The sequence below is a fragment of the Merops nubicus genome, unplaced genomic scaffold, assembly GCF_000691845.1.
Source record: "Merops nubicus isolate BGI_N331 unplaced genomic scaffold, ASM69184v1 scaffold23262, whole genome shotgun sequence".
Classification (NCBI taxonomy): domain Eukaryota; kingdom Metazoa; phylum Chordata; class Aves; order Coraciiformes; family Meropidae; genus Merops; species Merops nubicus.
In genome coordinates, this window is record NW_008594693.1 from 22846 (window position 1) to 39814 (window position 16969).

A 16969-nucleotide genomic window follows, 5' to 3' on the forward strand; every position below is an offset into this window, starting at 1 on the left:
ATGTTTTGTAGTAGTAAAAGCGTCCTTTGTAATTTCACAGACCATGTCACAACTAGGTGTATTCTACGATCTGCAAAAAATAACTAAATATTTTTTATTAATATCCTCTACTACGTACATGACTGGTTTCAGAGATGCCTGCTACTGCGCATCACTAACATCCTGCCTTTCGGGCTCTCCTCTTAAACAAAGAAAATGGAATTACCTTTAGTTGCTGCTGCAGTTCACTATTCAATCTGGCCAAAACAGTGTTGGTTTCCTTGTTACGTCTGATTGATGCCTGAATTGCCTTCTTGTCTTTCCCCACTGATCTGAGAATAAATCAGAAGTATTGTAACAAGTAATTTTGTTGCTTAGCTGAACATCTCATTCATAGTCCCTCTTTTTCAAATGTGCAGAACCCTTTTTTCAATTTGTTTAAACTTGTTACACTGTTAATTTACCCTCTTCTGTGTCGCTCTATTAACTTTGTTGCTTGCATGGAAGCTACACATACTTGGTTTCATTGAAACAGCAAGCAGCAGATTTTAAAAACTTGTCATAATCAATTTTCTGAAGTCCCAAAGCACAGTACCACAGTCACTAACCTCAAAGTGACTAATGTAGTAGTCTGCTTTCATCCTAGGATACAAAGACTGCACATTTTAGACCGTTCACAGCAACTGTTTTTTAAAACTAAGCACTAAATCTTAACACTTCCACCCACTACTTTCCCATATACTTGCAGAAGTTAAGACTTCACACTCCAAAATTCAAGATCTCTAAAAGGTCTCCCATTAGTAGATGCCTCAGGATGATCTTGTTTAAAAAAACAAAACCCTTTACACTGCTAAATTATTCTTATTCAACCACAGTGAAATTGGTTGCAACTCCTGGAACAGAAACTGTGTATGCTGTTTAAATGTAAACTTTCCAGTAACAGATGTATTTATACACTTCTTGGGTTACCTAGGAATAGATGGCTGTGAAGCAAGAACAGCAGCTATGACACCTGTTTTCTGTGTATGTTCCTCAGCTTCAGGTCTTAGCTCATCTTCTGATTTTAATCTTCTACGAATAGGCTTTGGTGGTGGAGCAAGTGGGGTAGTGCCTTTACCCTGACAAGGAAAACACAGCCTGTTAATTCTCACAAAGTGCATTTTACTTGGATTATAACCTGATAACTAGTTTGTGTTACATATTCTTGAAACCAATGCCTGAGCTAACCCATCAGATAATTTACCCATCAGGTATTCTCTGATGGACATCTAGCTGCATGCTCATACAGTCTGGAAAAACCCCCGAAGTACTCAATTCTAGCCCCTGGTGAAAGGGGGTTGCTACACACTGACAAAGAACTGTATAAGCAGGAACACCATGGTGCAACTGATAATGGCAAATAGAGAGCATCTCAGGGCACGCTCCCCCTGCCCCACCCCAGTAATTATGTGTCTAACAAAAAAAAGCTAAAGTTAACCAAGTTCTGCACTACAAGCCTTGCTCCGTTTCAGAAATCTGAACACTGATGAGTATCTTAACTTTCTGCTACCTCAGTAGTAAACCTGCCTATTTCAAGCACGTACTGGATCTAAGAAACCTTTGTTCAAGTGGAAGCATATAAAGTTGCTGCTGCAAATCAAAACAGATGTATAGTTTAATATACATCAGGCAACTGTGCTTTCCTTCCAAGTGTACTTTGCATACCGCACTAGTGGGGACATTAGCAGGTGCTTTCTCTTCAGCTCTTCCATCTGCTTTGGCAACTCGAAGAGAACTTGCAGAATCAGGGGGCTTTTCAACCTAAAGGGATATAAACTATATTTAGAAAACTTCTTCACAAATACTTCATTTGGCAACAGCTGGAATAAACACATGTAATGCTGTGGTTCTGATATGAGAATACAGTTAACACCTACAATTCCAGTTCAAGTCTTCTTTGGAAACACAAGCTGGAATACAACAATACCTGTTTTGGAGCAAAATCATGTAAAACTATCATGGTCACAAACTGTTTTGGCCTGGGAGCAGCTAACAGAAGAGGCACGTAAGTAAAAAGCTGTACTTCCAGAATGAATAGTCAGACCTGTGTTGTGATATAGAAATGAAAAGTCAATAGAGAACCTAAAATCACTATTAAAAAAGACAAAATAGATACTTGAAAGTACTCTGCTCTCAGGCACTGCACTTCAGATGCTGGAAGACCTCAGAATAAAGTTAAATCCCCAGTGTTATGAGGCACTGTACAGCACAAGAGGCTGCGGCCTTATGATAAACTGCCACAGTTGTTTCTGCCATTACATTACACCATTACCTGTTTGTCACCACCAAAGATTAATCCCTCCAGTGGAATACAATGGGACTGTTCTCCATCCATCTCAATGGAAAACAACCAGTCCAGCTTCTACTGAAGCAGTTTTCAGTGGCAGCTTAAGCTAAGATTGCTGATTTTGCAATGGAGAGCACTCAGATGGTTCTGTGTCATTGACCTTCCTGATTAAGAAAAGCAAGAACATGCTGCAGATAGCTGGGAGAACTTTTGCAACTGAGGATGCAGAAGTACCTCAGAGAACCTGCAATATGGATGAAGGCTACAAATTATGAAAGTAATTCATGTAATACTGGTAAGCTCCTATGACATTAACAGGAATAAATCCTGAGGCTTTCCAGCTTTTAAGTCCTCTGTCTGTAGTAGGAAACAAGGTGTTGTAAACACATCTGGTATAATGGGATGCCAGAGCTCTCGGTGTTTTACCTGTTTGTCCAAGGGCTTTGAAAAAAAAAAAAATAATTAATGGAATTTTAGCAGATGTTTACAATACTTGACAGTCATCTCATTTACTGAGACAGACTACTTTATAACTTACCAGTAAGTCATTTGGAAGGCTGGCAAGAGTGAGGAAGGAGAAGTTTGGCCTGTGCTAAATCTTAAATGCACCAACACAACTATGTTTGTGTGCATATATGCCGATAAGAACAAAATTTTTTTAATTACAATCAGGAACAAAAGAAGAAAAGAACTGAGAAAAGAACAATCAAGCACTGAGAAGAATAATTTCTTCTGCTTAGGCATCTGTCACTTACTAAATAAACATAGCAGGATGTAATATAATTGATTGCTAGTAACAGATTGGGACAGCAGAAAAACCCCACTGAGCTCCAACAGAAGATGCAGGTTTTACCAAAGTCCTGTAACTGTTGGTGGCATTAAGCAGTTGACAATATCTTCACTTCTGCTCACCTGCAAGGCTTCTGAGTGTGTTTCAATTTCATCTTCTTCCTCTTTGTTTACACCTGAAACAGCAAATGCCTCAAACTGGCTGAAGTCTGCAAAATTTGGCTGTTCTGGTATTTGTTGAGGTGAGGTACTGGTATGAGCTATTAGGCCTTCAGCATCTACTGGGCGATGCACATGAGGACCTGCGCCCTGCAGTAAAATAACAAAAATATTTAGTGAAGTTGTTCTTAACGTAGTTATCTGATGCAAAGAATCTCATCAAACAGCTTGTGACAGAACATTAAAGATCATTTTTCTTTTTAGTGGGCAAAAATTTATGTGTTGTCAGTAGGACAAAGCACATCACATCCAAGACATAGATCAGTCTCTGCATCTATAATAACTGAGAAATATTTAAGAAAATATGAAGTTCAATCAGAGGGTGCTATTATCCAGAGAACAAGACCAAAGATAGATGCATGTACGACTAGCTAGACTCATCAGACAGTAGATGTTTCTGCTGTAACTCAGTCCAGCTTAGCTCTGTCAAGCTTGATACAGATTTTTAGTCTAGTTCCATAGGGAAACATGCTTATGTGATCCCACTGGATGGAATATGCCTGTCATTGTACCCTCTTTCCTTGCAGATAGGGTCCAAATCCATGGACCAACTTCAATGCTGTTAACTTGGAGTCTAACAAGTAGCTGCTGCAGAAGAGCAACTGAAAAAATCAACTTTTTTTCTGCCCCATGTGAGATCTGCACAGCAGCTGAAGGACTCCACTGGTTAAGACAAAAAATCCAAACAACAACTTTTGTAGAATTTTTCTACCAGATCAGCTAATTGGAACTGACTCAGATCAGGACTGCAAAGATCACTGTGTCTATGACAAAGGAAGAAGTGGATCACTCCTTTTGGAATCTGGGGTGTTACGTAAAACTGTACACTGTGGATGGAAGAAAACACTTCTTTGCCAGACTTTGAAAGGTTGCTCTCAGAGTCTGTGCTATGGCCTATTAGCTATACAGGAACAGGTAAAGAAATGTGAAAGTGTAACTTTTCCTCCTACAACTCAGAGCTCTGGAGCCACCCATTCATCCTCAACCTCTACTTTAATCCCTTCCCATGGATCCAGCAGAAGCAATTCTTTATTCAGGGAAGGCTAACATTTGGCTACAGTCTAGGTTTTGCCATCAGTCCCATCCTAGCAGTTTCAAAAAAATATCAAGCAATGCTACTAATTTTAGAGAGAAGATAAAATTCAGAGTTAGATGGAGATTATGCACCTAGTTATAGTATGATTTTTTCAGAAGTGGTAACATCACCTGTGAAGGCTGTGGTCTTGGAGGCACTGCAGGGGGATAGGCAACAGCTGCAGCTTGTTGCTGTCCTGTAAAAGAGGCATTGTGTTTGGCCAAGATTGTTACACTCTTCACATTATAGTGCTATCTAATTTTTTTACTTGTCAACATGAAGAAATCCTGCATTTCTGCCTACATATTAACCTGTCACAATGAGGACTGTAACTGGAAAGTCATCTCCTTTCAAATTTGCAAACAGACAAAACAAGGGATCAGAACATGAATCTTGTCTTTTGTTGCAGCTTGAAGTACAGACATGGTCACACTTTTCTGATCTTAGTGCTTTTTTTTTTTCCTTTTACCTACATTACTCCTAATATTTTCTCATACTTTGTGATCCTGAATTGAAAAGTACTGACAAGTCAGAAGCACAATAAAAACCCTCAAGCAAAGCATTAGAAATGACCTTTAATCACTTCCTCTCAAGTGAAATACTTAACACCTGTCTCTAATACAACTGAGACCAAAGAACTCCTCTTGAAAATTTAGTGGCAGGTGCAAGTCATTGCATGTGGCTGCACCACCAAAATGTAACTTCCTGACTTAGCTTCCCACATTCATCCAAAGGACTACAATGCCAGCATTCAGAATTTACTTCTACGTTAGCCATTTAAGCCAAATGGAGTACAAATTTTAATACAAACAGAAAAGGTGACAACATTTTCAGCTTTTTCATTCAGAAGCACTGTTTTAAAAACACACTAAATCTTTCTTCAGGGGTAAAAACCCCCTGTTTGCTTCAGGAATACAGGTGTTGAAAAACAATATACACTAGAAACACAGTATATCTACCTGGGGTAACTGAAAAGGATCTGTTCAGATCTAACGATGATGATCGAGAGTGGGAAGGATGAGGCCTTGGAGGAGGTGGCGGAGGTGCAGCGTTATCTGGAGATGTTCCTGAATGTGATCTGCAACATATACAAACTTTTGTAGTGATTTTAGGGAGATGCAACAGAAATAAAATTCAAAAGTTCTTCAAAGTATGTAATTAAAAAACCCTAAAGTTTGACAGATGGAAAAGAGTCTGATTGCTGTTGATTCTGAAGATTGCAACACCACTTTGAAACTTCAATATCCTTTCATTTCACACCTGTTTTTGTATTTCTATTTACTTAAATCTCCATTATCCAAATTATTCTTGCATTACCACAAGTAATTTATCTTTGGGAAAAGCAATATCTAGACACACATCCCAAACAATACACAGAGAATTCTAAATGTGGCAATTCCATTCAGGGGGCAGTCACTATAATTTGCAAAGTACGTAAGATGTAGTCAACACCCTGATTGGGTTTTAAATGGGTTAAATTCAACGTCATTGAAGAAGAATCTTCAAGTTTCTGTTGGACTTGCCTCTGTGTATAGTGAACTTAAGAAGTACCTCAGTGTGCAAGATAGCTGTTTAATTCTCTGGCTGAAATTTTCCAAATCTATATACTTGGGTAGCAGCTTCACAAATTTTAACTCATTTTTAGGTAGGATCACCATCTAGTGGATACCTGTTGTAAATTCATCGAGCACACATGCAGAAAGGATAGAAGGATGAAGTACCACACTCAGTACCATGTAAGTGGGATTTATTGTACACAGAATTTTTGTACAGCTTCCATTTAAGAAGTTTCCATTAAGAAACTTCTTAAGCAGTCTAATTTGAGCAAAACAGATTTACTGAATCACTGCAGTGAATATAACTACTCTTTTATTCAACTCATAAGTAAGCATTAAAATCTTTTCTACAACCGCCTTCTGTAACATTCTTCTATAACTATCATAACATATAAAACTAGAAGAGGCAAGAGGTACCCCCAAGTTTCACACAAAACCTTAAATTACTGAATGTCTAAGTTGAGACAGAAAATTGAGTTATTACAATAAAAACTGGCTTTCTTAGTATATTCTCCAGGACAAAAATGTTTCTGTAGCTCCGTGTAACCCTCCAGCTGACTAAATACAAATCTAATGATGCTGACTCCTAGGGTCATCCCTCTAGCTAGTGCAGTATAACAGGCAAAGTAGGATTAAAAAAAGGGAGAAAGTGGTTTAAGGACACTCCTGAAGTATTATTACCTGACAAAGCCTTGAAAGTTTTTGCTTTTTGAAAATACAAAAAGTACTCTAGACTAATGGTAGTGTTACGGACAGTGTAATCTCTGTAAACAAAGCTGAAATTGGTAGAAGAGGCATTAGTGGAAGGAAGTAAAAGAAGTGTGAAAAAAATTTCCTGGGCTGACACTGCCAGAAATGTGGAATCTGGACAGAAACTACCTATGCCATGAAACAGCGGTTCATCAGAAAGCCTCATTCATAGAATTATAGGATCACCATGGCTGGAAAGGACCTCCAGGATCATCAAGTCCAACCTTTCTCCCAACATTTCCCTAACCACTAGACTATAGCCTCAAGAGAACCAAACCCAAAATCAGACATGAAAAGAACATGTTGAAACCATTGTGTTGAAAATGCAAAAACATATACAAAAGCAGGACAATCAAATTTGCCATTAAGTGACAACAGAAGAAAGAAGTTTCCAAGCTGCCGTACTGAGAGGCAATTGCAATCTTTCTTTGATGCTGAAGTCACCCTCATTATTCTTGTTTTGAAACTTAACTCTGAAACTGATTTGTAAGGTGGTTAATGGCATAGCTGGTTTTTAATCCTATTCAGGCAGATTTAATGGGAACAGTTAGCACCAGCTAGTACAGCACATTCTGTTATGTCAAACGATGCAGTTGTTGGTTATGTGCTTGCATGGCTTGCTCTAGTCCCTTTGTTTTGGGTATATGACAGCCCTTCATTTTATAAAAGTCCACTATTAAAAGAGATTGAGTTACTGTCATGATATTTCTAATTTATGTTTTATTCTTCTTTTATGCTACAAAGTCAAGGTCCTTTTCCACTAATACCTAATGGATATTTTTAAAAATAAATCAGTTTCAAGTGACAGTGATCTCCTGGGCTTACATCCCCTTGTGTTTAAGGAGCAAGTCTTTACCAAGATTTCTGACTGAATGTGGGGTATCATTGGATTGGCCAATCCCAAACAACTTTTTAGACCACATATTTTTAAATTTTCACTTTACATATTAATAGGAACAGCATACATTGTCGATACATTAGAAAACACACTGCCTCCGGATTCCTGAGTGTTAAAGTTAAGAGTCTATTTAGCCACCATCACACATGCTAGTTGTCAAACAACCAGAAGCTCACAACAGGCTTATTTAAACACCTTTTACTGATTTTTTTTTCAGTTGCTACTGTACTGACCGTTGCCGTGTTACAGTGCTTCCAATTTGCTCCGGATCTGAAGTATAGGAGTCCGAACTGCTGTAACCGTCTGCTGGGGGAAGAAAGTACAAAGTTTCATATTTGGTTTGCATCACTAATATACCCTAACAGATACAGGTAATATCTTATTTCACTAGCCAATATTTATTTTGAGAAAAAGTTTGTCCTTGTATTGCTTCCCTGTAAGGTATCAACTGGGCAGGATTCAAGATTGCTGAATAACTGAAGGATCCAAATACAAACCAACTCCCCTCGCCCATCACTGAGTTGTTGGTTACTGCCTGGATGTACTGAAGAATAGACAATGACAATCATGTAGTACTTAAAAAGTAAAATTAAGTTTAATAAGCAATAGCTTTGAACACTTGACAGTCTATTATTTCAACAATCTAGCTAACAAGAGTAAGGGACATCCAAGGGGGGAGGAAAAAAAATGGGTAGGGCATGCTTAATTTTAGAAGTTCTGAAGCATTGCCACCAACCACTGAAGTCAGAAAACAGAAAAAAAAAATATATATGGTACACAGATGAACTCAGCAGCTTTCCCATTAGTGTAACTTCTGTACCTTCAAGGTTGGTATTCAGCTCTGTTTGGGACTAAATCTTTTCAAAGGCTTTCAGCTTTTGGTTAAGGGAGCCTATAGAAACAAAAGATGCTATTACAGCATCACACAGGTAGTTTCCTTAAGGACACCTTTACCCTTAAAAGCAACTGTTCAAAGCTTGAGGTTTTTTCCCTAGAAATGAGGATTCTCACCAAAATCAAAATTTGTGTGGAATGAAGACAGAAAAATGGATCTCAGAGTAAATTATCACAAGGGATGACTTCAGAGCACCCGTTACAGCACTATTGAAGGTGGAAAGTCACTGAGACATGAGTTTCACCTGATTAGTTACCAGCAAAGAAAATTCTAGTCAACGAGATAAAGAGTCTTTTGAATTACAGTCTCTAACAGTTATTTTAACCTCCTAGGACACTAAAGTTTTCAAAAGACACATCAGCCAGGATCCAGAGACAAGAATTCTGCAGAGATAACTTTCCCATTCAGCAAGAAGCATTCTGAAGTTGTTTGGGTTTTTTTGTCTCCTTAAGACTGCAGGAATACGAACCTAGTGAAGCCGGCTTGAGACCTTTCCCATGCACAGTCAGCTAAGGAACACCTTATTTCAAGCTCATTTCAGATTAGAAGTTACTTTGCAGGTCTACAGGTGTGTCTCTATTCAATGAGGGTTACAAAGAATTTAAAAATGCTACCTATATACACATTCTTTTTTTAAAAAAACAGGAACATCTATCATGAGATGACATTAAACTTTTCAAGGACCAAGTAAGAAAATTAAGTTTTAAGCAGAAGATAGTTATGTGGTAGAGAAAATCCTCTCTTCAATCCAAACATTATATATATATATATATATACACACACACACACATGTATACACACACATACATATACACACATAGTGGGTATATTCAGGGTGTAATATAACCTAGTAAAACAAGAATTAATGTAATCACACTTCTAAAGAGGAAAAAGTAAGTCCTTCTGGAGCAAAAGTTTTACATCATTTCAGTACAAAACTACTTTGTTTAGACTGATAATAGAAGTATTTTTAAACCAACTTCAAAGACATTTTGGACAGTAAACAATTTTAATGACTACATAAGGCAAATGTCATCTTCATCCTTCACAAATATGGGTAATTTAAACTCATGAGTTTGAACACAATCTTAAATCTAATAAAATCCTTTTTCAGTATTTCCAGTAACATAAACATGATAGTCATGTGAAGTTCCTATTACAAAGGATATAGAGAATTTCACAAGTGATTTTTGTCTTCAAGGGAGGTTTCTACTTTTCAATGTTAGTAACACAAGTTAGCCTCTAGCTTTGTTTCTATTTCATTATGAAGGAAGGTGATTAAGATTATCCCTCCCTTCTGATTGCAGTATTCATGATCTTGTTTACCTCATTTAGCAGGAGTTTAAAATACCTTCACAAAACTGTCCTTAATAGCACACCGAAGTAGCATGTTGCTTTGAAGTTAACACGGTTTTGGAAAACACCAGTTATTCTTGCTGCTTTTATTTTTAATTTCATAATAATATAGATCCATGAACAGCAGACAATGAGAAGTAAAATAATTAACCTGCATCTAAATTTTGATCAAAAACCCACTAAGTAATCAGTATTTTTCTGTACAATGCATAAAAAAAGCATGGAAACTTATGAACAAACTATTCTAGAAGAAAAACATTCTTAAGAAAATCCATTTATGAATCAACCCTTCCAAAACAGCAATATATAAAACACCCCAATAAAAAACACTTAGAAAATAACTTATTTAAGTAAGGTCGAGATTCCCTATTCTCAAATTAATTCTGGCATAGCTAAACAAAAACAAGTGACTAAGCAAACACTGAAAAATTAATCCAGTCCAAGAGCTCAAGCACACTGTAGACATTTTCCCTGATTTAGTACAGAAGACACACACATACATTACTGAAGTATGACACTAAAGAACATGAAGAAGCGTAATTATCAAGACAGCAAGTCTGCAAGAAAAAAATCTTGTTAGATTTATAGTGTTTTTTTTAAGCATCAGAGATTAATTTTCTAGAGTTAGCTTGTATTAAATTATTTCTTCAGGATTCATGTGAAATGTGTAAGTAACCCAAATTACTTACAATATTGACATTTCTACAGAAGAAGGATGGGTCTTCCATGATAACTGCAGTTTGAGGTACTACGGAGTGGCTTTATGTTACATGTCAGTAAGGTTTGGTCTTTTTCACTACATTCTTCCTCTAAAGGAAGAATACCTCTTGGTATAATTTCAGTTCCAGGCCCTTTACCAAAGATTAAGCTATACCAGGACAAGGAAAAGGGAGTACAGAAGGGCTCTCAGTAGTTTCCCCACTAAAAGACCACATTTGCTCATTCTTTTGCATTGTAAGGCTAGTAAAAACAGACTGGCTAAAAAGACTAGACCCAGTAAAAGCAGAACTCTGCTTGAAAAGAAAAAGACAGACAGGCTCACAACAACGCTCGGAACAAAGAGCACCACTGAAGCAGAGTTCATGAAGAAAGGAAAAGACAATGCAAAAAAGGCACTTCCTAAATTACTCCTGAATTACAAACCAACCAAAATACTTCTACCTTAATGCAATGGACTCAAAGCAATGAGGTCCTCAAACCTTATTTTTACTAATTTCCCAGTTTAAAGAAGGGGGAAAAAAAAAAAAAAATCTAAGACTCCAGAGATTCATTTGGGTTACACACAATCTGGGACCTGTCTTAACATTAGACAAGTGGACTGGTCAAATCAAAATAATGCAAAATATTTTGGACAGAGGAGATATATCAAAAAGGCTATTAGAAGCAAATAAGGAGTTGAAAAGTTGTACCTAAAAAAAGAAATCTAAAAGTCTATCACATTTTCTTAGTAGCTAAACCAGTTAAGAACGGCCTGAAAATTTAGGGGTCAACAGGTTTTCACTCTTCAGAAAACACTGTTACACGGCTCTGAAGAAGCAGAGCCAAGTGCCAGTCAATTCTGCTTTCTATATTTCAATTTCTCATCCCAAAGACTAAAAGGGAAAACAGGAAGATGGAAAAAGGCTGACAAAAATAAATTTTTTCAACACATATGGGAGAAACATCTCCAGTGACATCAGTAGAATTTCCTTAATTACTACTTCTAAATATATACCTTGTATCAGAAGTGCCTCTATTCTTAGGATAAGTTTATCTCATTTTAAAGCTTCTACTATCTAGGAAGTTTTCATTCACTGAAGAATATATCAAGTCTACATTTGTGTAATGTATAGTGTAAAAAAAAAAAAAAGTAATTTAATACTTACTAACTGTATTTCCAGATGTAAATTTTACAGATGAACTAATTTTATTTTCTTCTGGTAGATCAGGTGGTTTCACAAGTAGTGGGCTAGTAGGGTTAGCATGATCTAGATGGAAAAACAAGTCTGAGTAAATAAGTCTTCAAACGAGCCTTTACTTTTGATGCCAAAGCTTTACATTAATTATTTGATGTAAAATTAAAATGTGTTACTTCTATGTCTCAGTATTAGGAGTTGAAAATTCTTTACTTATTTACAAGGCTAAGGAAATTTTAAAAGAAATGTGTTGTGGATACTTTTTTATTCTTATACACTGAAGATTGTGAATCTATTACATGACTTCAGAAAATAATGGCATATTTGGTATCATCTATAAACTGAGACTCCACTGTTTCTCAATGAAAATTATCACACTACCTTGCTTATTATTGACCAGAGTATTAAAAACCAAAAAGGCCTGCCAACACTCTTAGCACATGCTGTCAGGTTTCAAAATAATAAACACAGTATTTCTGACCACAGTAGAAAAAGAATTCTCAGTGCAATTTATATTCTCCATCTTCACCGCCTTGTTATTTAATAAGGAATCCTAGACAATCCCCTGGAAGCCCAAATTAAATCTATATCATGATGGTCCTGAACTACTCCAAGCAATGATCTCATACAGATGGTGAAATCCTCGCTGTAGCAAACGGCCAATTAAAACTCTGCACCTGTTTGAACAGTACTCTAATTCTTAACTCAGAGAATCTCTTTAATTATGCTGGTTACTACTCAAGATAAATGCATCTAAGGAGAAGAACAAAAGGCACCATGGTTAGGGAAGCAAAACCAACTGTAACTGTACAAAACTCCTCTCATTAGCAAAAGAAAATATCCTACCACTTCCAGTTCTTTTAAGCTCCATTTCCTGCATATGGATTTTGCTTGGAGTCATTCTTATGGGAACTGGGTGCACAATTGCAGTGTCCTGTGGAGGAGATCAGAGTCAAGTATAGTTAATCTAACTTTAAATTGTTCTATTAAGTCTCAGCACCATGCAAAATGTCATTTTGAAACAAAATTTCCTCTTTTTTTTTTTCCATAGTTCCAGAATATACCCATAAAACCAAAGCTCTATAAGCTGAAGTTTCTCTAACAATTTTATAAGCTGCAGCCTAGCATACTATTTTAAATGGGCACCACAAACGTTTCTATATGTAACCACTTTCCACCATTTTTGGCATACCAGCTATCTGTTCCTTCAGATGCATCTAAAAAAAAAAAAAACAACAAAAAAAAAAACCAAAAAACCAAATCTCAATGCCCCCACCCCCACAAAACAGAAAACCAACCAACCAGAAGAAAGAAAAAAAAACCAACAAAACACCAAAAGCCACCATTTCAAAATCCCATTCCTCAGCTTTAGAGTACCTCAGAAAGTTACAGCCTCTTTAAATAGTGAGACTAATTCTCTACAAAATAGATACTTTGCAGTAGCTTAAGACAAGTTTCAGGAGTTATAAAAATAGTAAAAACTTCTGAACTTTAGGATAATAAATCTTATGGAATCTATCTCTACATACATGTTGACCTTACGCTTAGGCATTTTCTTTGTGGTTCAGGCAAGGGACTAAATTTTAATATACTTCATAGACAGCTCTTTCCATTTAATTTAGAGACCGAGTAAGATAGCTTAAAAAAAAAATCTCAAAACTTTTGTTTGTTCACAAGTAACCTAAAAATATGGACATAGCTGTCTGAGTCTTTTCTACTGTCATGTACATTTGGAACATATGAATGACAGCACAAAAAGAATTCCCAGATTATATTCTGTCCCTACAAATAACAAGAAGTTTCAGAACTACCCTTGTATCAGAAATTTAATGTTCTAACTACTCAAGTAGATCAATTTCACCAAGTATAATACAGTTACACAAGCATTTTCTAAAATTGTCAAAACTGACTTGCACTACTCTCATTGCAAACAAACTTTTAAAACCACTTCCTGGTCACAGCTCAAACACTCCTGTTGCACCAGGCTTTTAGGAATAGCTATAATTCAAAATGATATTGCTTTCACCCTTCCCTGTAATGGAATTATCATGCAAAGATTACTCTTGCTGTATTTACTTCAGTCCTCTGCTGTAATCTAATGTGCAGCTATGACAAAAATTATGTCTCAAATAGTTAAATGGATTTTTATGTCATGTACTATTTCAGATCTATTTTTACATTAAACAACTTAACATGTTACCAATTTTCACTTACAATAGCAAATTATGTTCCCATAACAAGAATGAAGGTACTGTTTTACTCTTGCCACTTATCTTTTACCTCCAAAGCAGTTACTTTTCCAAGAAAAAGAGAAAAGAACTGGTGTATTAATTTATTCTTTAGTTAGTTATTAACAACTGGTTGAGAAGGCTGATTGTCTTCCTTTGGGAAAGCAGGACTTGCTCAATAAATCAGTCCTATGCACCACCGTTGAGACAAGTGATAAATAAAATAACAAGTCTGCACAGTGCTACCAAAAATTTGCTGTCATTTGTTCTTATTTTCACATGAAAATAAAGACTCTGAAGTATGTACTCCCAAAGTCTCTTACTTTAGGCAAGCATCGAAGATGTTAATCATTCTCTAAAATTTTTCTTAGTTACAAGCATTGTAACAAAACAACTCAAGAACATTATCTCCCAGTATACTTTTTGTATTTGTTTAGTTTCTATTTATACATACACACACAAACACATATATGGAAAACTCATATGTCATCACTGTTTACTTTTTAGATTAACAATGTACGTATGCGAGAAAAATTTTCGAACTTTTGTTTTCTGCCATTTATTAATTATGGATAAAAATAAATTACTGTCTTATCATGGAAACAAGACAGTGATAGTTCTTTACTGTCAAGCAATTATACATAATAAGAAACAACTATGATCTGATTTCCATCACGTTTACTTTGTTAAAAAAATAAAAATACAGAGCATTTAAACCAAAAAAAAGTGTCTCAGATGGAAAAGACCTGGTTTTCACTTGAAGGATGACATTTTCATTTGTTTTGATTGTTTACCAAGGTCAATTCCAAGTACAGGGAACAGTGCAATTTGAATTCTAGTTTCCAGCATCTAGAAATGCTTGTCCCACATATATCAGTGTTAACTCAGAGCAGAGCAGTGATGTATTTAAAAGTATAGTTCTGTATTTTATCTTTTCAGAAGTGATCTGTTTAAAGCTAAAAGCAGTTAAATGTGTATTATATACACCTATTATATTTTGTTATATGATCAAATGGACACTAACGCTGTAATTAAAGTGAACACTAGCAGTGGTAATTAAATAGGTAAGAAAAGCAGGATGAAAGCAGCAGCTAAATACTGAAGTAATTTTAAGGCGTTTCAAAACTACTTCAATGTCACATGCTACGAAGTTTAAAACCAGCAGGACTTTTAACACTGTAGTGAATTTCTGGCTCCCAAACTGAGCAAGATATTGAACTGTGTAATCCTTCAGAGCACTCCTAACCCTGTAAAGCATTAAAAAAGTACAGGTTTAGCTGGAGAAACACTACAAGCCTTATTAATAAACTAGCTTGGTAAAAATGTTAGGAATATGAAATATCACACCTATTAAAGCCCAGAAGTTTTTTCAGTGAGGTTGTCATTGTTAGCACCTAAGAGTTTGTGCAAAATCAAGCTGTGTAACTTGAACACAAAACAACACTGAAAATAAAATCTAAACCAAGACTGGTTTATGACTGGGCTTAGCTCTTGCATTGAAAAAAATATTAAAAAACTCCATTATGTTTAAATACTTTATATAGTACAGGCAGTATAATAATTGACAGCAGTGTTGTATTAAATCAAAATCAAGGGAAAACTGCATTCTCTGCACTCGTACTAAACATGAGTAGTACTAGAAAATTTACATTCCTAAAGTAAGCAAAAAAATTAAGAAGCCTGCCACCATTCCCCAAAAAGCAGTCCATGGAATCATGCATAACAGGTAATTACAATGAATGGAAATTCAGTGTTAATAAAATTAATTTCAAACAAGCAAGCTAAGTGATTGACTTACAGGATCAGCTGGTGCAATGTTAGAATCAAATTGGGTCAGAGTTTGTGAGCTTGAAGAGCGTTCGCTAAATGTCTCCCACTGCTGAACAGACAGAGGAGAGAAGTCAGCACGATGAGAAAGATGGGAGTAAAAGATCAGATCTCTGAGGAGATTTAGCACAGTAGTTCAGAGGTTGCAATGGAAAGTACTACAACTGCATGGGACAGCACTTGACTTGGAAAGCACACTGATACTCATTAAGTATTTCTACTTCAGTCCAAGACTGTTGTGTGATCAGGTTTGTTGTCTGTCAATATTAATCTTTACATTCAATTTCACAGTGAAGAAGGTGCACAGCCAACACAGAAGTACCTTCAGAGTTTGTGTTTGTCAATGAAAACCACACAAATCAAAAAAAAGCTGGTTAAGCCATCCAAATACTGTAAAGAAAATCAGTGACACGTTGTGTGTATTCTTAACAGTAAAATCCACAGAAAGGTTCTGCAGCTTTGTAGCTGCCAAGTTTCAAATGTATTTGGTAAATGCTGATTTTCTTACAGAAACCCAGACAAAGGAGGACTGAGTAGAGTATTCCAACTACACCGGTTCAGCTTGCCAGTGCAACCCCTGAGAAGTGCTGTAAAAGAGCATTTTTACAAGTGAGCATTTTTACACTGACAAAGCAAAGAATTAAATTCAAACATACTGTTGATTGCTAAAAGAAAATATGTCAATCTCTGAACAATTTTATAAGATATAGGCATGCAGTATCAATACATGGTTGTCAAAAGTCCTCATGCTTAGTAAGTCAAGCTACTGCCATAACTGGATCAAAGTACCAAAGCACATAAAATTAGGCTCTGATCCAGAAACCAGATTACAAATCACAATAAGAATGCTAAACTTGTTATAGTTTTGGAAAATAAGAAGTAAATATTAACCAAGTTTCAAACACTACAACAGAAGCTACAAATACAAAATTTTTAGTGCTCATAAAGTTTGCCAAAATGATGTTAGTCTTGTTGTGAAAGCAAACCAATATTCTTGTCCCACCTCTATAGGTAAATCAATGTAAATGATTCCAGAAAATACAGGACAAACTACATGGTGTTAGTCAATCTAATCTCATGTGCTCCTCTACACTGAATTACATTCAAAGAATAGCCTGTATGTAAACCTAGTCTAAACCAGGCATTTCAGAAATATCTCTATATGGGAATTCCTAA

The 16969-nt window shown here is 36.1% G+C and overlaps 1 protein-coding gene across 1 annotated transcript in view; it reads right to left on the reverse strand.

Annotated features, from left to right (window-relative positions):
- Positions 1–16969, reverse strand: part of REPS1 (RALBP1 associated Eps domain containing 1) — a gene marked incomplete at its 5' end in the record, with an annotated part of 49250 nt that overhangs the window by 1213 nt on the left and 31068 nt on the right. Inside the window, 10 exons of the mRNA XM_008935859.1 lie at positions 206–311; positions 949–1097; positions 1684–1779; positions 3218–3403; positions 4520–4584; positions 5348–5466; positions 7826–7898; positions 11709–11810; positions 12585–12672; positions 15765–15845. Of these exons, the coding sequence (XP_008934107.1) occupies positions 206–311; positions 949–1097; positions 1684–1779; positions 3218–3403; positions 4520–4584; positions 5348–5466; positions 7826–7898; positions 11709–11810; positions 12585–12672; positions 15765–15845 (1065 nt within the window). The remainder of the gene's footprint in view (positions 1–205; positions 312–948; positions 1098–1683; positions 1780–3217; positions 3404–4519; positions 4585–5347; positions 5467–7825; positions 7899–11708; positions 11811–12584; positions 12673–15764; positions 15846–16969) is intronic.